The following is a 24,209-nucleotide window of genomic DNA, read 5'->3' as shown; positions in this document are numbered from 1 at the left end:
TATGTGGTCTTCCGCTTCATGGCTGAGTTGCTGCTGTTCCTAAACGCTGCCATTTTCTAATAATCTCACACAGCAATAATTTTGGATTCATGCATTTCTTTGGGAACGCGGACAACGTAGTTAAACAGTGCTGTAAGGGCATGGGACAGCTCAGGTCTGAATGGAAGAGAGAAATTATTTGTGAAGCCATCTAGGACTGGTGCTTTATATTTTTTTAGAGACTTAATGGCCTGTTCAACCTTGTCCACAGAGAGGACAAGGAGACCTCCACATCCAGGGGAACTAAGAGGAGTGTCAGGTTCCAGAAAACAACATATGGATTCCTGTGTGGGTTGCGGGCTGGACCTATCGGTATGCAGGTTAGACAATTTTTCAGAAGATCCGGCAACTTTCAATTTGCAGGCCAACAGCTTACTGGCTCTATTACCGAGAGTGTAAATTTTCTGTTGGCAACTGACTACAGCAGCATGCATTTGGCTCTTAGATAAAGTTTGCAACTTCTTACGAATGTCAGTTAGTTAGTTTAATTTCAATATAAGAATCATAAGGGGATAGTTTATGGCGAGTTTCCAAGATCAGAAGTTAATGTTCAAAGGATTTCTGTAGTTCAAAAACTTGAGCTTTGAGTTTCAAGTCTAACATTGCCCATGAAAAAATAAGGCTCCTATTGTGGCATTTTGAATCTCAGTACAAAGTTTCTTTAAGAAGAATAGTTGATTAGAGTTAGGGGCAGTTAGGAAATACCAGTGTGTCTTTTTTGTTACCCAAGGAGCCTACCAAAATCGGATATCTACCTTCCCTATCATAGACTTTCTTGTCCAGCTTAAAAGGGTAAGATTGGTGAAAAATGGCAACACCATTCCATTTAATTGGGCCAGAGGAAACATGGCATATCGGGTATGTGAGATTAGAGAGCTAGGGAGTAGAGAGCAATAATGTCAGCCTTATGGAGGGCAAAGTAACGCAATGCTAGTCTGTTTATTATGGGAGTTTAGACCCTTAGTATTAAGAGAGCGAGAAAACACACCATTATAGGGGTAAGGACAGAAGCGAGAAGAAGTCAGTGTGTTTCAAGGAAAGCAAAATACAGTTGGGATTCTGACCACAATATCTGAAGGGTGGAAGAGGGAGAAAACCATGGGAAGTGGAGGAAAGAAATAGCTTCTATATTGGAAACTAGAGATTTTGCTACAAGGACAGTGTAGCAAAAAAAGTGGTTTGGGACCAGGGGCAATGGCCAGACTTCACCCGATCTGACAACCAATAAAGAAAATATGTGTAAAGCCTAAGTGCAATGAATACGAAAACCATGAACAGAAATAAACAGTACAAAACACAAGTGCAGAACAACTAGTGCTGATGTCAATAAAATCAGAGTCCGTTTCATTCAGATCGGAATTATGAAAGTATCTTTGATAAAGTTTGGTCTGAACGAAACGCGTCTGTAAGACTTATAGAGGCAGTGAACAGGAGCTGATGTCCTCAATGTTAAAGAACTTTTGTGGAATCATTATTATCAGGCTGATATTGAAGGGAGGGATATAGCGCTGTATTGGAAATGTTTACAGCACTGGCGAAAGGAGACAAGGAATTAAGGGAGGAGAACGGATCAGGTGGCCACCTGCGCTTTGAGAGTGCATCGGAGAGGAAAGAGCTGCAAGTATTATACTAACAAATATCCCAGGATCTGGGTAAACTGAAAGTTTTTATACCTTCATTGTTCTGTGTACCGTACTGTACCGGTTGCTAATCTCGTGAAGTGTTCCCTAAGACTTGTTGATACACATCAGGTTACTAACCTACTAATAGAAGCCAATGCACAGTTGGAGATACTAATACTCTCATATAGAGAGAATATGCATGGAGAAAGATATGTTATGGATGGCTCTTTTTTGAATACTGATATACAAGAGGAGCTATTGGCTGAAATCTCCGTTAATCTACCAATATTATATTAATCTGTATTTATTTAGTTTATTTGTTTTATTATTTTTGTTAAATATCTTTTTTAATGTATTTTGAAGTTTATTAAATTCTTATACTTTTGTTATATATTGCAACTTGTGTCCAGTTGCTAACTTTGCCAGCTGTGTACGGTTCACTGATTTACATAAGGGTTTATAGTGCTGTCCTCTTGTTTTGTATTTGTGGTGTCTGAATTTTAGGGGTTGTGGCAGCCCCTGTCATGACAGCAGCCTTATGCTATTTTTTACTTGGTTTGTTTTTATTTTTTTGTATACTATTATATATTAGTCCTGACCCTTTGCGTCTGACTTTTTTTTTTTTATAGTTTTCAGTCGGCACTAGCCCACAGGTACAGACCTGGAAATAACTTACGCAAACATGATATTATGATATTCAAACAGCCAAATATAGCAAAACCAAATCAGACAGTACCGAAAGTACCCTGGCAGTGTGTAGGGACCAATGTGATAACTGTTGGGTAAGATACTATATAAAGATGAGAAGATTAGTAGTAGACCTCGGGGCGGTCAACTCACATATCTTGAACTGGAGGCATCAAATTACTCTGGATAACATGTTCCAACCCTGGAAAAGAAAAGGTTTAAGCAACACGTAGACTCCACTTAGTAGAGTCTACAGAGGAATCTCAAAACTAAGTCAAGTATCCACTGACATCCAATCTTTCCGAACTTGTTAGGGGACCACAGAGAGTAGAGTCTGAACTGGGTTGTTCCATTCCTTCAGCAATGAAAGGGAAGATTCCGGCGATGAGACAGTTGTCTGAATCCCATTTCTGTGAATGATGAGGCGACTCAGAAATCCCCACTTGTAGGGAATAGCTGCATTTCGTAGGGCCGAAGCAATGGAGCAAAATTGTCTACTCTTTGCTAGAGTGGTAGGAGAAATGTCTGCGAACAGCTGGAGACAATCGAGAAGAACATTGGTGGAGGCAGTAGGCAGAGGAGGACCTGTTCCTTTATATGAAAGAAATGGAGATGGAGACGGTGTCCTTCGAACAGGAAGGGTGAGCCATGGATTATTTAGACAATCTATGGATCTAATCGATGAGAATATCTGAAGCAGATGGAAGATGTTTACTGAACAGGGAAGTCGCAATTCCATACAGTTAGCATTGGCAACCAGGTTGTAATCTTCTCCTTAATAGCCGAATCGTCTTCTTGGAGGGCATCGTGAGCAGAGATCAAGTCATGAGAAAAGATGAAATCTTCCATTTTGGTTTCAAGATGGTCAGTGCAGGTACCCAGCTCAGCCACCTCAGAATTAATTTCTTTCACTGTTAGTCGGAATTCAGAGGTAATTTCATGGAGGTTATCAATCTGGATAGAGTGTAGAGTTGTCACAAACTTACCTGCTCCTGTGCTGCTGATTTCCCTGCCTCTGTGTACAGCTCAGCACTTCCTGGTTTGGGCGGTCACATGATTGTGGTTGGGAGGCGGCATATACTATCTCCAGACTATATAAATCTCACCTGGACAGTGCAACCTTGTCATAGCAACAAGTTACCACTTGGTGTCTGGCTCTCCCTGTGTATCCTGTGCTGTTTCTGGTGTTTTCCCAATTTAGGGCACAACTTGTATCATACAAACAAATATCATGCTGGTTTCCTGCAATCTGTTTTCTTATACACTTCATAATTTAATATAAACTCCTTTAAAAAAGAATAATACACCCTCATAGTGTGAGCAGCCGCGACTCTCTCTGCCTTGCTGGTGGCGTTTCCTCTGTCGCCGGGACGCCACCAGCGCCGATGCTTTGTCCAGTCCGCAGATCTCTGGTCTGTCTCTCCTCTGTGTATTACCTCCCGTACCTGTGTGCTGCCGTGTGAATATAAACTTGTACTACACTGAGTGTAAGTCCTGGGGGCATCTGAGTACCTGTGAGCATAACTAGTCTCTACGGGAAAGGCGGCTGCTATAGGTGAAGACCTCTTCTCCTAGTTCTACAAGTTTATGCCGCACTAGTTGCTATAACACATAGTAAAGTATTTATATGCGTGTAGTAAGCCATGTCCCTCAAGGTGAGACTGTGATCACGTTGCCAACATGACCCTTTCTCCCCTTTAAAGCCTTTTACTCTTTGCTCTATTTCACTAATTTCAGGTGGGTTCCTCAGTCTGTCTTGAAGAGTTGCCTTTTGATCTGTTGGTTTTTAGATGTTTTAGCAAATACGTACAGTAAATCTACAATTTATCCTTCTACTTCAGAAGAAACAGAAACTTTTTATTAGAGGATACACAGCCATTTTCAGCCTAGACTATATGGATGTAGATCAAATGCCACTAAGCCTTTGTCCAGCTTGCATTTACCGGAAAACCTATGTCTTATCCAGCTCACTAGTGCCATCTCCTGGATGGATGGTGAACTGAAACTGTATTCAAACTTGAATAAATATTTAATGAAACGTTATTTCACCTGGGCATAGCACAGCAAAGTTTAACGATCATCATAGTTGGTTGATGGAGTGAACAGTAACAAATTCTGCTAACTTCTTATATGAAAATAAGTGTCTATGCAGTTCTTAAAAGTATGTGTTTGGTCAAACTATTATTTGTAGAAAGGAGTATTTATTAAACAATTATCTGTAAGAGTATTCCAGTATTAACATAATATTTTATTGTGTCCTAGTTCTATTTATACTTCAATTCAATGGACTATTTACTTCTTTTATTTAACTATCACAAACAACTCACAGAAGGGCACTACAAGCTACCAAATATGCAGTAAAGGGGAACGTGGTTGATGGAATCTGAGCTTGGCGTATGGTAGTCCTAATTTGCTCTACTTGGAATCCTCAATTGTTACAGCAAGGGCACAAATTATGGTCCTCATCACAGAAACACTTTCAGCATTTAGAACCAAATAAGACTGACAGCAGCTAAGATTACCAGATGGCATCATATTTAAAATCATTACCTCATCAGAGATAAATAATATATTAAATCAGTTTGCAAAGAGAGAATTGCCAAATTCTTGGTTGATTTTAAGCAAATTCACAATAGGGTGGTGGATTTGAAAATTGAAGACCTAAGTGTTTAAAGCTTTGCATAAGAAACACAAGCAGGTAAACTGCCAACAAAGCAACAATGACCACAACTAAGATTGTGAAGAAGAAAGGCAGCTCAGAGGTATCTAATACTTCCTAGCTATTTTTTTAATGCAACAAATTTTAGGAATAATGTAGTACGTACATAAAGATATATTCAGTGTGGTATTTGAAATAGAATGTAAAGTAATATTGTACACTAAATACAAGCTTGTTGATAAATAAACGAATAAATAAGTAAAGCAAAAAATGTCATTGGTTAATGGTAAGAATTAAAAAGTGGGAGGTATTGGAGGTATTAGTAGTGTATTGTTAGAAGGACCTGGCTAATTTATTTAATGCATGAGCATCACTTTGAGAAACTCAAGGAACAGTGGAAGTAAGTAGCTGTCGTGGGTGGATGTGAAACCTTCTTTAAAGTTAGAACATTTGTCTACGAGGCCTCTAGGAGTATAAGTTGTTTTTGTACATTAGAAAGTAGTGTATAATAATTGAAGCCACTCCAGCAGGTGGCACTCGGAAGTATCTAATGTAAAACCATCTCCTTTATGACTATGGAAGCAATTCTTGGAGAAATACATGAGGGGTCAGGTATGCAATGTATCTCAAATAGTCCAAGGAGACAAACCTAAAGGTTTCCTCTTTCAAACAAGTGGCTTCCATTACATACATTCAGCCCAAACATACATATTGTAATTGCTAATACAGCCTGGCACCAGTGAGTATTAATATAGAAGATTCTGGCCTACTATGGAGTAATATTGTTTAGTTTGATTGTAATGGGTAATAGACACTGCTGTGGAACCTTGGGACTATCTGGTCTACTACTTCAAACCTCCTCTAGCCACACATCATAGTTGCGATTATACTAAATGTTGGCCATAGCTCAACACTAGTTTTCTAACAGGTGGCTCAATATTGCTGCATCACAGAGGTCTGGACAGAGGTTAATGTTTACTAAGTACAGGGACCTACGATGTTTTCAGGTGATCCATGGCCAAAGCCTTCCTCCCAGGCTGGATCTTTTGGCGCCAGAGGGGAGGTCCATTGACACACTTATTCTGTTTGCTATATTACTTGATTACTGCAAGTCCCAGTTATTTTTCTGACTGGAGTTCTATCCTCAGTAGCTCTTGGCTAGACACAGTAATCAGATTCTTCATCCTTTGAGGACTTATCCGGATTTGATTCGGGCTCAAACACACATACCAAGACACAGCTGAGATCATACAAGGGCAACTTAAAGAAATGTAATGCTAAAAGTCAAGGCTAGTTCAACAACCAACAACTCCCATAATCCTGAGTAATTGTACTGGTATCGCCAAAACAATGGTTTTGAGGATTCTACTTAACTCTTCATGTGTCCAAGAAAAAGGAATCATTTTGTACCAATAGTCTCGGAGATCTGTGATCAGCTCTATGGAGGCAATCTCCTTGAGATCATCAGGAGACATATCGCCTTACCGCCACTTATATATCTCATCAACATTCTCTTAAGTTCACTGTGGATTACAATCATTTTCAATCTATAGCATTGCCGTTTGTGTTGCACGCTGCCCCAAGAGTATTTATGAAGATCTTCTCAGTATTAGCAGTTTTTATCTGTAACAGCTTACTTAGCCATTCTGATCAGAAGACCCTCATGTTCAAGCCAAAAGGGGCATTAAAATATGTCTGTTAGGTCCCAACACCACAGGTGATCAATTCCAGAAGAGCTCCTGGCAGTCACATCAAGGATTCTGTTCCTATTTCAGGACATTCTTCCCTTAAGACACAGTATTGAAATGAATATATCATCATTTATTTATATAGCGCCACTAATTCCGCAGCACTGTACAGAGAACTCACATCAGTCCCTACCCCATTGGGGCTTACAGTCTAAATTCCATTCCATGGGCAGCACGGTGGCTAAGTGGTTAGCACTTCTGCCTCACAGCGCTGGGGTCATGAGTTCAATGCCTGACAATGGCCTTATCTGTGAGGAGTTTGTTTGTTCTCCCTGTGTTTGCGTGGGTTTCCTCCCACACTCCAAAAACATACTAGAAGGTCAATTGGCTGCTATCAAAAATTGACCCTAGTCTGTGTGTGTCTCTGTCTGTCTGTCTGTGTGTGTGTGTGTGTGTGTGTTAGGGAATTTAGACTGTAAGCTCCAATGGGGCAGGGACTGATGTGAATGAGTTCTCTGTACAGCGCTGCGGAATCAGTGGCGCTATATAAATAAATGGTGATGATGATGATAACACAGACACACACAGACTAGGTCCAATTAACCTACCAGTATGTTTTTGGAGTGTGGGAGGAAATCGGAGCACCCGGAGGAAACCCACGCAAACATGGGGAGAACATACAAACTCCTCACAGATAAGACCATGGTCGGGAACTGAACTCAGTCGTCCCTTAGTGACATCATAGGACTGACTTCACCTTCTAAGACTGACGTTCTTTCTCTTTCATATCTGACCATTCCAAATATATTTTTTATCAACACAAACCAAGAACCAGAAATATCTATCCCAGCTAATTTAATGGATGGATCCAGTCAGATTCCAAGGTGGCTGCCCATGTTCTCTTCGAATAAGGCATGTAGTAACAATAGATGTCAGGTTATAAGATTTCCTCATCTGACTTGTCAAGGACAATGGTCCTTTAAGGAATCCCATTTACCCACCAATATACTAGAGCAGGCCTGGCCAACCCGTGGCTCTGCAGGTGTTGTGAAAATACAAGTTCCAGTATACCATGCCAGCTATCTGGCTATTGGCTGGCAATGCATGCTGGGACTTGTAGTTTTGTAACACCCGAAGAGTCACAAGTTTGCCAGGCCTGTGATGGAGCTTCCCAGGATCTCTAGTTCACATTTAATCGGACCACATTACAGTTGAGGCTGTCCTGTTTCAACAAGTGGTACCTAAAGCAAGGCTACAATAGCAGAAATAGCTTGGTTTATTCAATGTGTAGAAGTTCATTGTTAAAGCAATAATTGGATTTTCATACCAACAGAACCAAGAAAATTAAAAAAGATAAATGGTTTTATTTAGAAAAATAAAAGCATGCGCATATTAGGTCATATCTTGCTTCAATCCAGATTGCAATCTAAAAGTTTTTCTATGAACATATTGATTTTATCAGACTACAGAGCAAAGAGTGCTTTAGAACAATGACAAGGCAATCATTCTTAAATCTGTGTACTCCATTCGTTCAGAGTCTCATCTGGGCTGGTCGTGTGGGTATGGCTCACTTCTCGGCATTCTGGGAGATTCTTCTGAAGATGGAATTCCTTCGTCCAACAGTCTAATCTTTATGTCACATGGAAGTTTACTTTTTAAGTCATTATATACATGTGTCTGTGTACATCTAGTGTCCTCTAAATAAAACACATACATTAAACATTTTCAAAATAAAGATCATTATATTAATTCTACAATCTGCTATTAAATGTACACTTAACTACATTCAAATATATTTATCTTTAGCATTCATGTACCACACATCTTGGCGATACCTAGAGTTGACAGGTGGATTACCTCAATACATCTCAATGAGTGGTCTCTTCGGATGTCTTCCAACAAATCTGTATTTGCTGGGGGGCAGTCAGACATTGACCTTATGGCCTACAACTTAATTTCCAGTGATCTTCATGGATACTCTCTGGGCAAAGGGTATTTCAATCATTTTTTTTTGGTGCAGACTAGCCATTAAGTTCATGGTATGAAGACCTGGTAAATCTGACCATATGCCCAACTTGGCAGGATCCTTTCAGCAAGGACCCACTCCTGCACAACAACCATAACTTGGAAGTCAAGTCATGGACACTGTGGGATGCTCCCTGCCAGCTGCCTCTACCTCGCTGTGAGCACACAGATTAGGGTACATGCACCTCCTCTGGCTATTTCTTGTCTCACACAATATTCTGCCATATTGAATGGCATCTCTGCTTTTTCAAATATCCTTGAGTTTATCCACCATGGATTCTATCTCGGTGTAACGCCTACATCCCTCAAACACAAACTGTGGCTTGCACAGTATTGTCCCAATACCAATAAACACTTTCCCTTGATTTCAAACTAAAATTCCAGGCTCTTTTGCAATTACGTTCTACAATGCTCGCATCCCTTCTACAAACAATTTACTGATGGGTGGACTTGGTTACTAATGGAGAAGGGGAGGACCATCCGTTGTTGTGTTATCCTGCTTCCACTGGTGATTTTTAAGTTAACCCACACATGACACCAGCAGTACAGACCATAGAAAAAGAGACTTAATAAGTATAAATCTCCTTGGTTTTGCAGGAAGTATAGCTTTTAATTCTCCTTAAATCTTCTTATTGTTCTAGTAATGCTGCCTATAGAGATCAGTGGACGTTGTAGTTTTACAACCAACTTTGCTGTGGTAAATATTAAATGACAAATTATAACTCAACAGAGTCTCATTACTTCAGTCATGGAATGGGGGAGGCAGCATCGTATAAATATAGTAATTGTATATTCTTAAAAAAATTCAGATGTTTTGCTTCTGTTCCTGGAACATATAGATCTGCCAGAACCTGGTCTAACAACCAGACTTCAGGACTTTCATGAATGCACGGCTTTAAAACTGCGTTCGGCAGAAAGCCCCTGCTTCAAGTAAGAAATAGGAAGGGTTAAATCCAGATCAAGGCCTCAAATGTTTGCAGCCAGGAGGACGAGCGAAAGTAAAGAAAGTTACCTCACTGATTTGTAAAGACAGCAAAGCATAGTAGAATAATGCTACAGTCATGTTATGGTTCTACAATTGTTCATACTTTATTATAAATAGTGATAACCGTGTTACATTGTATATACATGCTCAACAGTTGTATATTTGGAACCAAACTTAAATCTTATCTGTGTAGAAAAAAATTGTTTAATGTGGCTGTGAGTATATATTATCATGTCTCAATGCAGACATTTAACAAGATCATGTTTGTTTGGGGCAATTAGACTTCAAGTTTTTTTGCTATCAAATGTAGATTTTTTGACATTTCATAATATTTATTAACATGAGATGAAGGCACTGTTTCACTTTCTGTACACTAATATATTTCTTTATATAAACTTCATTGTTGTGCATTTTGGACTATTTGATATACGCATAACAAATATGTAATGTTGGGGTATAATCATGATTGCCCTCCACCCCCAGATACAATTATGATTCATTATGTTTTTAGCTACAATCCTAAGATGCCATTGTAATCGATTCATTGGACACAAACAAGCAGTCAATTCTCTCACAGGTACAAAAAATGCAATTCATTAAGTTATGAATAATTGTTTTTCGTATATATTTATGCATACACCTGCCAGCAATGAAAGGGATTAACCCCATAAAAGGGTCTGTGAAGCAGACAATGACATTGTGACCTCCGTGGGTTAATGCAAGTCATGTGACCTACCCAACAATCAAGAGACAACTTTATCATGGATGAATATATAAAACCAGTCACGTCAGAGCGTGCCCTGCCTTTCAGACACAGATGTTTATGGGTTCTATGAGGCAGGCATAGGGGAAATTCATTTTATATCATTCTGTCTATGACCACTAGTATCTATTACACTGTGCAGTATACAATATGAACTGACCACTGTTGTATTCTATGCAATGCTGTCACACTTCCTAAGGCGAGAATGAAGATAATAATACAGTCTTGTGTTCCAATGACCATTCCTCTAAACAGGATCTCATCAAATGGTCTTAGGAAACAGAATACAAAAAGACAGCATAAAAACAGCCTTTAATAAAGTTACAGTGTCACATGGTTCCATCTCATATAAAAATACCATCATTTGCACATTTTATGTACATTCTCCCATATTGGGCTTCGCTGCTAAACAAAAAGTGCTGTTTTATATTCCATACGACAGCCAAGTCATCTGATCATCACCACCGCCATCTTTCATCTACACCCATGCTAAGTGTATATAAGAACCAATATATTCATCTATCATGGGGTACACCCTCCCTCCCTTCGGTTATTGTTGAGCACGGCTTAGTTTATGTCTCATTATGGTGTGATTACTGTTTGCACTCTTCTTTGGTTCATATACTACTTCTTGTTCTGGTTAAAAGCCCAGGGTGGTGTATTATTAACTGTTATACCTCTCAAAAGTAAAAAAAAAAAGGTCAGTGTTTTCAGAAGGGAGGGCGTACAACCCCCCTTTAAAGCACTTAAAACCCCAGTTAAAAAAACCAAAAACAACCACCCAGATATAAAGTAACATTGAACATTCTCCAAACTCCATCTTCACAAGGACTTACCGTCTAGATGTTTATACAAGGCAATGCTGTCGCCTAGACAAGCACACACTCCTGAATCATTGGGTATATGATTATAATTAGGTACGTAACTTTATTTCAGATGGCACCTGGAAGTTTTTAGGTGTAGTGTTTACAAGGCAGTCTCTAACAACGGCTGCGCCTGTACCTCCCAGGGTTCCTGCGATTAAACTATTTGGTGAGTATAGGAGGATTATGAGCCTTAACAGGTTTAAAAGATAGAAATAGGGATCGATCATGCACTGACCATTTAAAGAAAAAAGTCATGTTTATATAACAAAAGAGAGCTTTTTTTTTTCTCTGCTTCCAGATGGGCACAAAATAATACCTGTATTTAAAGGTAAATCTGCACAGGGAGCTGGAGCTAGTGTCCTGGGGAAGGGAAGAGGTTGGGGAAATCCTCACCCCCTTACCAATTATAAGTCTGTGGAAGAGGTGGATGTACAAACCCCTCTGGAACAGTTTTAACCTAGCTCAGGTCGTAATGCAAAAATACCATGCACCAGATAGAGGATGCATGGAAATCTGCAGCGCCCTCATGTGGAAGAATAATGAATATGCGTAGGCTGAAGCAGCAGATAAGGGTCAGGAATTTCAGAACTGGGAGGTTAATAATCGATTTTATATAGTACAATATAATTTATCTGATAGATTCAAAACCCGCTGTCTTAGTCCATTGTCTGTCTAATGCACTGATCTCCCCCAGTAGATAAAAGCCCAAGCCCTCCTGTTATGTCCTGCTGTAGATAAGGCCCATCCAGCAGCAGTGAGCAGAGAGAAGTGCATAATCAACAGTTGCAGTCATGTCCGTAGTTGCCCCCAGCATGACTCCTGCAGGTGCGAGTAGTGGGAACCAGGGGAAAAGACAGCACAGGGGTGATGCCACCTTTATTAAGCCAAAGATAGATAGATAGATATAGAACCCAAAATACTTTCACAAAAGAAAGTTTCATGTCAAAGAAAAGTAGTCTCTCCGGATAAGTGAACTTGTACAAGGTGCCATTAGCTCCGGAGAGCAGCCAGCCGGGTCTGCATGGCTTCCAAGTCCTCTTCCTCTTCTTCATCAGACACGGCCCCGGCGGTGGCACCCATCGGTTCCGGTTCCGGTAAGGCATCAGTGACTTTGTTGGGAGCTTTACCCAAGGCCCCTGAAAAAAGAAGTCAATGTTAGGCAGGTTTGCTAGTAAGATCTCAATCCTATGCTTTATACTCTGTAAAATAAACAGGTGTCACCAGACGATGACATAGATAACTACAGTCATTGTGAGGAGCGCTGCTGTACAAAGTGACAAGGAGAATGTCATACACAACGACAAGATCAGCAAACTCCTCCTCCTAGTTACTGTGAGGAGCGCTGCTACAAAGTAATGAGGAGGAGAATTTCATACAGACGGACAAGATCACTGATTGCTCTTCTCTAAAATCACTTTTTACCTACGCAGACAGTGGAGGCTGCCATTTTGTGAATTGCACCAATATTCATTAGAATGCAGCCCATCCTTTTACTAGGAACAACACACTTTGCATTCTACCTTTGACAATAGGCACTTAAGATTAGCCATCATCTATTTCTTTTTCTGCTAACTCGCGGCCGCTACACAGGGCTGGCCCGCACGCTATCCGAACTATACTCCAGTAAGACTTCATGTGGGATATTATCACCTATTTGATTTTGGTAGGGAATCACATAAGGACTGTCTGCTGCTTCCTAAGGCAAAGGCTTCATAATCAGCATTTCAGGATAGATATGTTTAACAGTTTATTTACTGATCCTGTTAATGTTTGTTTAGCTGTGCCTGGCTGAACACTGTATATTTATGTTTTTTCATAATACATTTTTGTGTTACTTTCCTTTTAAGTCTGAACCATCAAGAATCATCTCTATGTATAAGATGAATTAATGCAATGGGGATTGCTGTCTATACTGTAAGTAAAATAAAATAGCGGTTGTTCAATTGGATCTTCAAATTCACTCATATTTACTAATAATTTTGGTTTAATATATTGCAATATTTTAACTTAGGTGTTGCATGAAAAGAATGAACGATGTGGCGTCTGTGTCAACGGGTAACCTTGGGGAACGGTCATGTAGACGAAGAGTCTTGTTATACTCCCATCCTCACACCTTCTTGGATCTGTTTCTAACCTGTGCCTCGCCTCAGATATCCACCTCTGACTCCTACCTATGGAAAACTTGATCAGACCACACCCCCCCCCCCCCCCCCCAGCCTCTGAAAACCCGTCTCTTTACTAGAACCTACTCTACTTCCTCATATACTTCCTCAATGGTACACCCTTTCCTAGTCTCAATCGCTGTTCTCTCCTCTTGTCTCTGTCCTTTCCCCACTAGAATGGAAACCAAGCAGGGCCACCTACCTTCGTTTTTACGTCTGCATTTTTTGGGGGGAGGGGAAGATTAAGTTGCAAACTTCATCTACATATCATATACATTTAAACTAGTGAAGGTGATAACTATAAAAGGTGATTCCAATGGATTGTCACTTGTTCCAAGACAGATTCAATTAATAAAAAAAAAATCTAGTTGAGGTGCCTCTGGAACGGCCGCGAGGCACCTCGTGCAGATTTTTTTCTTTTACAAAGTCAAGCAGATTTTTTTTGCTCACACCCCATAGAGGAGCAAGCAAAAATCCGCTTTAATTTTTACCGTAAAAAGTTCTTAGGAACATCGCGGACAATTGAATCCGCCCCTTATATCTAGAGATGAGCGGGCTCGGATTCCGCTAATCCGAGCCCACCTGAACAGTGTGGATCCGAACACAGTTCGGATATTTCCGGCGCCCAAAAAAATGAAAACGAGGCTCTGTCGTCCAAGTCTCGCGTCGAATCTCGCGAGGGGTGGGAGGGAGGGCCCAGAACAATTCCATCTTGTACTTCTTTTTTTGGCATTATGTGCTCAAGCTACCTCGGTGCAACCTTTTGGCCTAAAAACAATATTGTGAGGTGTTCAGAATAGACTGGAAATTAGTGTAAATGATTGTTATTGAGGTTAATAATAGCGTAGGAGTGAAAAAAAAAACCCACAAAACTGGTTTTTAGCACTTTTTATGTTTTTTTCAAAATAAATCCGAATCCAAAACCTTAAATCCGAACCAAAACCTTTCGTCAGGTGTTTTGCGAAACAATTCGAACCCAAAACCTCAAGCAAATCCGAATCCAAAACACAAAACACGAGACACCAAAAGTGGCCGGTGCACATCCCTACTTATATCTAATCATATTCCTCGTATATGAATAAAAGAAGAGCTGAACAATCCATTTACCTGCTGTGATTTCAAAAAGGATCTTATCTATCTCCTTCTCTGCTTGTTCTTCCATTTCGTCCTGGTCCTCCATTCCTTCAAACACGTCCTCCAACATCTCTTCTATGATGCCGGCCTGCAGGAATTTCCAGAACAACACTTTACACCTCCCGTCAGGTTACCATTGTTCTATTATACAGAAACTCTCATTCTTCCAATATACAAAAACTCTATAGAAACTGCTTATTAACAGGAGATCTCTGCAGGATGGTAGCAGAGAAGATGCAGAAAATATGACAGGTATCGGACTGTGTGTTTAGTTTCCAACCACATTGTCATATGCAAGTTACTTATAACCATATAGAACTGCAAATTGGTCTTTGTGATTTAATTCATATTATTATGTTGGTGTGGCTTACAGGAACTCTGTTTTCAATCATGGGTTAAAACCTGAGAGGAGTCTATATTATATGGTTATCTCTTTGATTATCTCTATATTCTTCTGCTCTACTCATGAGGTATTTATAGAGAGCTATCCAGAGATGTAGTTACATAGGAGTGCCCAATACCAATTTGTGGCATGGGTCAAAAAAAATCTAAAACTTCTTCAAAACTCTTTTCAAGTTTATATCAATATCAACAATAATATCCAAACAGACCCCTCACATTCTTCATGGTTCTGTGATTTCTCAGGACATCTCAACTGGGTGCCAGGAGGCTGAGCAGCTCAATTTAAATTTAAGTGAAGGGAAATAAAGACATAGGAAAATTTTCTCAAATACCATAGTTATGACCTGTTGTGTGGAGGTAATATCATCTTTGTAGGACATTCTGGTAAGAAGTTTGGCCAGTGTAAATAAACCCTGACTTAAGAGGCGGCCATAAAAAACTAATTTGCATTTACACAGAGCTTGTAGCACATAGCAGTGACGGCGGGGCTGTGTGCATCTGAAGCACGTTTAAATGTACTGTAAATTTAACAGTTTTTGTTCACTTTTGGGAGTCAATTTCACAATGGGCAAGTGTTCCACTGAATTCATGCTCTCCCAGCAGATAGAAGTTTCATTATTAGTGAGTTTACCATTTTTCTGTTTTCTCCCTTTTCAGTATTGTGTATTAACTTTGTATGCCATTTTTGTTAATTGTTTTTTATCTTAAGCATTGTGGATTTATTTTCCATATTAAAAATAACACTTTATAAGTTCAGGTCTCTTTGTTCTTACGAATTCACATGCATTAGAACGCTACATAGCTGAAGCAGATGAGGTCGTTTGGTTTATGACAACTCTGATTAAAGCAAATTGTGGGAGATTAGTCTAGATCAAGGGAAAACCAAAAGCTTCCAGAGTAAGAGTGTTTGTTCTTCACAAATAAATCTTTGTGGTGGCATTATTGACGAGACAGAATTGGTATATAGGATATGCAGGGAGCGTTTTATTCATTTTTAAAAAGTCTAGGTGGCTGTTTTTTATTAACTCTTGGTTACACACAGCACACAGACTGGGGCAAGTGCTGGATCGTGACACACACACTAACTAGTGAAGCCAAAATTGGTTTTGACACCTTGGCCCAAGAGCACTAAAACCAAATCTGCAACCCCCACCCCCACCCCCACCCCTCTCATGTCACCACATTAAATGATGATCCAGCAGCTGGATCAGACACATGAAGTGGTATTTTATTCAGCTGCAATAGTAGCGTCAAGATAAGTAAGAGTTCTACAATTAGACCAGATGGCACTATTACGATACATGCAATAGATTTGACTGCACATTGCAGAAGAAGTTTTTCTCTGCAATGCTATACTTTAAGAACTCACTAATGCATTGTATTTTTGGAAGACTGTGCAACACCACTCTTACCTTCATCATTTCTTTGGACAGCTCTCTCATGGTTGCTTGAATCTCTGGGATTTTCACAAGGTTCTGCATAGCTTTCATAACCTCAGTGCTCTTCTGCAAGGAGCCAGAGACCCTGAGCACGGCTGTAACGGCACATGAAGGTCGTTAAACAAAGCTACACTTGGTCAACATTTCAGACATGAAACAAAAATAGTAGCATTGATACAACATTTTACTGGACCTAAATGACCATCACACTTGCGATTTTGTTGCCAAGTAAGAAGTCATGATTAAGTCCAGTTTACCGAGCTTTCCAACACTATGTACAAGATGAAGCATCCAGATAATCAGCACCTCAATAACAACACACAATACTTCCCTTTGTTTCCTCTCCGGCATCTTTATGTATTTAGTTACGTTTAACACTCTAGGTTCATGTACATTATACAGCTCAGTAATACATAACTGTGTCTGAATTTCCCGTCCCCCAATTGGAAATGGCCAGAAATAAATTATTGTATATCTTACGTCTATTGACAGTGTAGTACTGTGTTTTCGGATGCCCATTAGATACGCAGGTGTGTTTCTCTGGGTGTTATTTGGTCCTGGATTTCAGCATAGTTTGTGATACATGGTATCTAAGTGTTGGCACCAGGAGCTGGGGGAAGGCATTACCTTGACAACCACATTCCTTTGCAGAAGCACTGGCCATAAACCCACACGGGGTCATCCTCTATAAGGAAAGTCTAGTAGTGGAAACTGTCCCAACTTATGAACCAAACTTGTGTGGGCACATGCAGTCACTGGGGAATCACAAACGGAGGAGAGGTCTGTCCTCATGACCAACCAGCGGAGATATTAACAGAATGTCATTGTCTGTTTGTTGGCCCAGTCAAATCTAGTCCTGGTTGGTTGGCTCAGTGCAGTCTAAACCCTCTCACAGATTGGCGATTCTGATCACATCGTCCTCTAGGATTGGTCCAGCTTTATGGCAATGCCTATCTGAATTCATGGCAGGGGTGGAACTGTTTTTGGTTCTATATAAGGAGCCCATGTTGATGGATCTCAGTGTACTACCTTCAAGTGGTTGTAAAAGCTCTCATAAGTGCCTCTGGCTCAAGAGGGATTTCCCACGCTCCTCCCCCTCTCCCTCTCCCTCTCCCCCTCCCCCTCCCCCTCCCCCTCTTCTCTTTTATCTTCCTCTTTTTCTTCCTTCTCCTTTTCTTTTCTCTCTTCTCTTTTAAATATATTAAAATGCCGGTCTTTATTTCATAGAATCTGTGCTATTTTATCTCTGAAACATGAAGACTTCTGCTTCACTATACAATGCACTGATTATACTCTGTTTGATATAACATGTATCCTTTTGCATTGTTAATTCTATTTTGACCGCTAATAAACACTTGTTAAAAAAAAAAAAAAAAAAAAAAGCTCTAAAAAAAAGTGCTATTGAGCAAAAAAACATCACTATACAGATCCTGCAAGATATCTATACCAGCTATCATGTGTTGAAGTCAGTGTCCACTATCCTGAGTGGTTTGTCCTGCTCACTTGCATAGGGTAACTAACAACTATTCTCCTACAACTGGGGGTACCTTGCGGGTGTAAAATTAGCACTTATTCTGGTGGCCAAGTAGAACCATTAAGTGTGGACAAGAGTAGTAGATTGCTGACAGTAAGAGGAACCACATGACGAATCTGTAAAACCAACCCCCCACACCTAAGAGGGAAGCGGAGTAAGCCCATCCTGTCACAATAATCTGTTATATATGTATTAATGTGAAATAGTGGCTTTAGTTGCTCCCTAAACCAAACGTAGTAGTTGGCACTGAGATGCGTAAAGTGCGAAAGAATTTAGGGCCGGTGGTTTGGGATATTTATTTTTTATTAAAAAGAAAAAAACATGCTAAATTTCTTTGTTTTCTACATTTTATTTTCCAATGCAGAACGAGATGACTTACGGACATTTGTGTTCATTTTCTTTGTTTGAAAAGAAACATTTTAAATGATCTTCACTGTACCACTAAGTATTCACAGTACCAGTAGTCGCGTCTGCCTGACAAGCTCTATTATGTAAAATAAGAGAAGGGATTGGATGGGACAGGGTGTTCTATCTTAAATAATAAAAAAATAATAATCAGCTCACAAGTAGATAGGCTGGGGTAAAAATAAATAAATAATAACCACCAACAAACTTTATTCTAGGCTTCTTTTTCCTCCCTAAAAAAATCCTTGTAACAATAATTTTACATTTCAATGAACCATTAAGAAAAGTAGGGATCTCCGATTGTTTAATAAACAATGAAAATGAAATACATAGGGGCATATTCAATTGTTCGTGTTACTTGCAAAAGTAACGTGGCGTTAAAACTATTACCGTTATTGCGGTAATTCTAAGCCGGATTTCATCTCGCAACTCCCTGAGCTGCGAGCTGAAAGCCGGCATTAAATGTACCGTAATAACGGTAAATTACGCGCACTATTACCATAATGACGGTAATTGTGCGCACGCCACGTTACTTTTCAGAGTAACGCGGACAATTGAATATGCCCCATAGATTACATGGTCCATATTGGTGATTACTTCAGTACATGATGTTTATCAACGCTCGCAGGAATTCAAGTTCAACACCACCAGGTTGTGTCTCTTTCATGAAAATATTTTCTGCAGCTTGAACTGACAGTTCATGTGACAAATAGAACCCTGACTGTTTAAAAAATCTTAGCAGTGTCTTAGATAAAGTTCTATTATTTTCTACACCGTTTGCAACCTAAACAACGTGCTCACTATCTACAGACAAGAACAACTATTTTGTTACCGCTGTCCATAGTATCATTTAGCGTGAAGGAGTTAGGCAACATTAGTATGGGAGAAATGTCAACATTGCAACTAAAACTGACAGGGACTGTTACTATTTTTAAACAAATCTATTTCTGGCAAAAGTGGAAGTAACTACTTGAGAGGAAATACCATGTTACAGCTGATTTACCCGTTCCTAGAAAACATTTCCTTTGGCCATACAATACTACATGCAGAGACCATCACGTTATGGAGCTACAAATGGCCAGCATATTATACTGCATCAAATAATACACAGTTGTTGAATAACGCAGCCCCCATCTGAGCGGCACCCCCGTCTCCTTTGCAACCACTCAAAGGATTTACAGCAAACTCAACGGCAGAGGTTAGATACAACCATAGCTTTATACGGTTGCACTTGTACACTCTCCTCTAGAGAACTCCAGCAGCCAATCAGAATCCACTGCTTTTCTGTACTCTCCTCTAGAGAACTCCAGCAGCCAATCAGAATCCACTGCTTATCTGTACACTCTCCTCTAGAGAACTCCAGCAGCCAATCAGAATCCACTGCTTTTCTGTACTCTCCTCTAGAGAACTCCAGCAGCCAATCAGAATCCACTGCTTATCTGTACACTCTCCTCTAGAGAACTCCAGCAGCCAATCAGAATCCACAGCTTTTCTGCAACGTCTGATTGGGTGTTGAAATCCACAGCATAATATTGTACAGCACTTTATAACTGCTGTTATATACAATATAGGGATGTAACTACAACAGGCCAACACATGGTGTAAGGAGCACACGACAACCACACTTTATACAGCAGCCTGCATGCGATAACGTCACCCACAATGTAACCGTGACCCCTTACCTAGCTGGTTCTTCATGCTCATGAGTACGGAGTTCATCTGAGCCTTTGAGGCGTACAGTTTATTTACCGCCCGCTTCGATTGTACCACCTCCTTGGCCAATATAACACAAGCCTCCCGGTTGCCTTTCTTTGCCGTGTCCTTTATGGAGTGCTTGACTTTTTCTTGCTCTCTCTGGATATCTGGAAGAAGAACACAGTCACATAACTACCCCCCCAATAATAATATAAAGGCACATAATCACCGATTTCAACTAAATGCAAACATACATTTTATGCATCAATAAGATTAAGGGAATAATTACGAGAGCAAACACTGTTACATTGTGTATGAGATTATGTACGTTCATTATTTATTTATTTTTTTAAAAGTTTTATTTTTGAGAAGGTCAATAATGAGCATCAGTCCAAGACAAAATCTGTTACAATCAGGTTATAAATATTCAGGGACTAATACAAACATTGTGTATCATAATGAGAATATTGAGATTGACCAAATTTTAGCTATAAGGATAGAAGAAGAAAGAAACAGAAAGGAGGCCAGTCAGAGAAAAGTGGGCAAGATAGATTAGGAGGCGGTGTGGCAGACCGCCAATAGAAGAGAAGAGAAAGGAAGCAGAGCAAGAAATAGAGAAGTGGGGGGAGGTGGGGGGAATGGTAACGGGTTGAGGGGGGATATCAAGTGGAGTGTTTTAGAGGAGTCATAGGGCAAAAGGAATTTGGATTTGAAAAAATGACATCCACGGTTCCCAGACTTTATTAAATGATTTAGAGGTGTTGCGCAATATGCATGTCATAAACTTCATTTTGTATGAGTGCCAAACTCTATTAATAATTGTCTGCATAGTAGGCGCGGTGGGTTGTTTCCAGTTAGTGGCAATTTGACATAGTGCTGCAGAAACTATGTGGCGGAACATTTTTGTTTGGTGTTTAGTTGCGGATGGAATTCCAAGTGGGAGAAGGAAAAATCTGGGAGAGACCGGGATGTCAATCTGCAGAATCTGAGATGCGAAGTTCCGTAGTTCCAACCAGAATGGGGCAAGCTTGGGGCACTGCCACCAAATATGGAGGAAGGACCCTTCTGATGAGCATCCTCTCCAACATGAGCTGGATGAGTCCAGAAAGATTTTTTGTAATCGGGTTGGGACCAAGTACCATCGATAAAGAAGCTTATAGGCATTTTCTTTCAGCTTCACACAGATTGAACTAGATGCAGTGTTGGCCTTTATTTCATCCCAATCTTCCCCATCCAAGGGACCCCCCAGATCCTCCTCCCAGGCTCGCTCATGGGAATCCTGGATGTCTGAGTCAGGGACTCTCAGCTCTCCGTATAGCAGAGATATAAGGCCATTGGTAGAAGATCGCCAGAGGAAAAGTGACTCGAATGAGGTCAACGGCCTGATTGTTAAAGATAATTTAGTGGTGGAATGAAAATTTCTTAGTTGTAGGTATTGAAAAAAAAAAAGTGTTGGGAATATTGAATTTGGTTTTTATGTCTTCGAATGAGGGAAAAGAAGCATCTGTAGTGATATTATTAAGATAGTAAACATCGTTCCTTTTCCAAAATTCAAAGGACGAGACTATACGACCTGGCAGAAAATCTGGGTTATCAAAAAGAGGAACAATTGGACCAGGAGCCGGGGCGAGATTAAACTTAGTGTTTGCCCGGTCCCAGAGAGAGAGCGAATGCGATACAATTGGGTGATTAAGAGCGGACCGAGGACGTTTAGTGCGAGGGAGCCACAAGAGAGAGGAGGCGGAGGAAATACCTAAGCTTTCGGTTTCGATCGAGACCCAAACTCTGGAGGAGCCCCGGGAGTTCCATAAAATACATTCGGCGAGTTGCGCTGCCAAGAAATAGTTTTTAAAATTGGGGACTCCCAAACCGCCCTCCCGCGTCGACCTTTGTAGGACAAGGAGCCGAACTCTTGGACGTTTTCTACCCCATATGAATTGTGAAGTGTAGTGTTGCAAAAATTTGAATACATAAGGGGGGATGCGTATGGGAAGGGCTTGGAAGAGATGGAGCAACCTGGGCAAAATGTTCATTTTAACTGAATTGATTCGTCCTATCCAGGAAATTAGGTTTTTACTCCAGGTTTCTAAGTCAGATTTAATTTGGGATAGTAATTTAGGATAGTTAGCTTGGAAAAGCTGACTATATTGTTTAGTTATGTAGATACCTAAATATTTTATCTTTTTATGGTGCCATTTGAAGGGGAATTGTTGAGTGAGAGAAGATCTCATACTTTCTGTAAGATAGAAATCAAGAGTTTCTGTTTTTTGTGGATTGATTTTGTATCCCGAGATGTAACTGTAGGTTTTGATGTCTGCAAGAAGGGGGGGGGGGGGGGGAGAGAAACAGCGGGATCCGAGAGAGTCAAAAGAACATCGTCAGCATATAATGATATTTTATGTTCGGATTTCCCTGTTTTAACTCCGCGTATCGCCCCGTTAGATTGGATTTTTGCCGCTAAAGGTTCTATTAACAGGGCAAAGATTAAAGGGGATAGTGGGCATCCCTGCCGCGTCCCATTGGAAATTGAGAAGGGGGAAGAGAGCGACTCCGTTGGCCACTACCGTTGCTCTGGGAGATTGATATCAAGCTAACAGGCCATCTAGAAACTTACCAGAGAAACCCATTGACCCCAAAACTCTAGACATAAAGGTCCAAGAGATGCGATCAAACGCTTTTTCGGCATCAAGTGCCATGATCAATGACGGTAATTTACCAGAGTGAATAGAATGTATGAGGTCAATAGCCCATCTGGTGTTGTCTATAGCTTGGCGGCCTGGTATAAATCCGACCTGATCTGGGTGGATCAGAGAGGGGAGAAGAGTGTTCAAGCGGTTAGCTAAAATTTTGGCATAGATTTTGAGATCCACGTTTAGTAAGGATACAGGCCTATAACTGGGACAGAAGGTAGGATCTTTATCTGGTTTTGGTATAACAATGATAGTGGCCAAGGTCGTCACCTCGTTAAAAGGTGAACCCATTAAGATATTGTTAAAGAAATCTGTCATATGTGGGGCAAGGTCCCTGGCAAATTTCTTATAATATTGTGCCGTGAATTCATCTGGGCCTGGAGACGATGATGATTTTATCATTTTTATAGATTGTATCTGTCTGGGTGATATCAGCGTTCAAGAAAGTGATATCAGTGTCTGAAAGATGTGGTAGTGAAAGAGATGATAAAAAGGATGTAATTTCTGTATCAAGAGATTGGACAGAGGATGAGGTCTCAGGGAGATTGTATAATGTTCTGTAATAATCGTGAAATTCTTGAGCGATTTGCACCGGGTCATACATAGGCTGCGAGTTTGGAGATTATTTGAGTTTTGTAATCTGTCCTCGAGATTTTTTCTGCCGCAGTTTGTTAGCGAGCATAGAGTCGGCTTTGTCAGCCTTTTCGTAGTATTGCTGATTTAATTTTTTGAGAGTATTCGCTGCTCTGCGAGAAAAAATTGCGTTTAGCTGTCCTCTTATTGCAGAAATTTGTGTAAGTAATGTCGTGGATGGGTGGAGTTTATGTTGATCAAGAAGGGAGGTTAGTTCGGTCTCAAGGGAATTAATTTCTTGAGATGCTAGTTTTTTAGCTGCCGAACTTTTACTTATCAATCTACCTCGAATGGTAGCCTTATGGGCTTCCCATAAAATGCCTGGGGCAATTTCCTCTGAAGTATTTAATTCAAAATATTCCTTGATTGCGTCCTTAATTTCTTGATGAGTCGATTGGGCCAACAAAAGGGAGTCGTCAAGACGAGAACGTGGAGCAAATTTTATGAAATCAAACGTTCATTATTTTTTTTTCAAAATTTCCACCCAGTTTGGTGCAAAATTCTAGCAATGTGCATTCGGTTGCTGGATCGCAGCCGTCACAAAGTCAGGAGACTTCATTGTATATCCAGAGTACACTGTTGGATAAAGGAGTGAATCAATCCAAACTCACTAACCAGAGAGAGATTGATAAATAAATCTAGGCTTTCTATAGATTTCCACTTCCTATAACTGCTCAGATAAACAAAGGAGCAGAAATTGTTCCGCACTGGGAGTCTGTATAGCAGTATTGATTATATGGGTTGATGGCAGTTCAGCTGTGATAAATGTGCGAGTGTGACG

General features: G+C 40.3%; 1 protein-coding gene across 2 annotated transcripts in view; it reads right to left on the bottom strand.

Moving 5' to 3' along the window:
- Positions 1 to 10,761: 10,761 nt before the first annotated feature.
- LOC142113426 (charged multivesicular body protein 3) overlaps positions 10,762 to 24,209 on the bottom strand; it is a 44,606-nt gene continuing 31,158 nt past the window's right edge. For both annotated transcript variants that reach the window (XM_075193992.1, XM_075193989.1), the window contains 4 exons: positions 20,093 to 20,272; positions 16,445 to 16,566; positions 14,604 to 14,718; positions 10,762 to 12,470 (listed from right to left, as the gene is read on the bottom strand). In XM_075193992.1, coding sequence (XP_075050093.1) covers positions 12,325 to 12,470; positions 14,604 to 14,718; positions 16,445 to 16,566; positions 20,093 to 20,272 — 563 coding nt within the window. In that variant the 3' untranslated portion in view covers positions 10,762 to 12,324. The remainder of the gene's footprint in view (positions 12,471 to 14,603; positions 14,719 to 16,444; positions 16,567 to 20,092; positions 20,273 to 24,209) is intronic.

Source organism: Mixophyes fleayi, chromosome 1, assembly GCF_038048845.1.
Source record: "Mixophyes fleayi isolate aMixFle1 chromosome 1, aMixFle1.hap1, whole genome shotgun sequence".
NCBI classification, from domain to species: domain Eukaryota; kingdom Metazoa; phylum Chordata; class Amphibia; order Anura; family Limnodynastidae; genus Mixophyes; species Mixophyes fleayi.
Note: the sequence above shows the minus strand (reverse complement) of the source record. Positions and strands in the feature narration are given on the sequence as shown.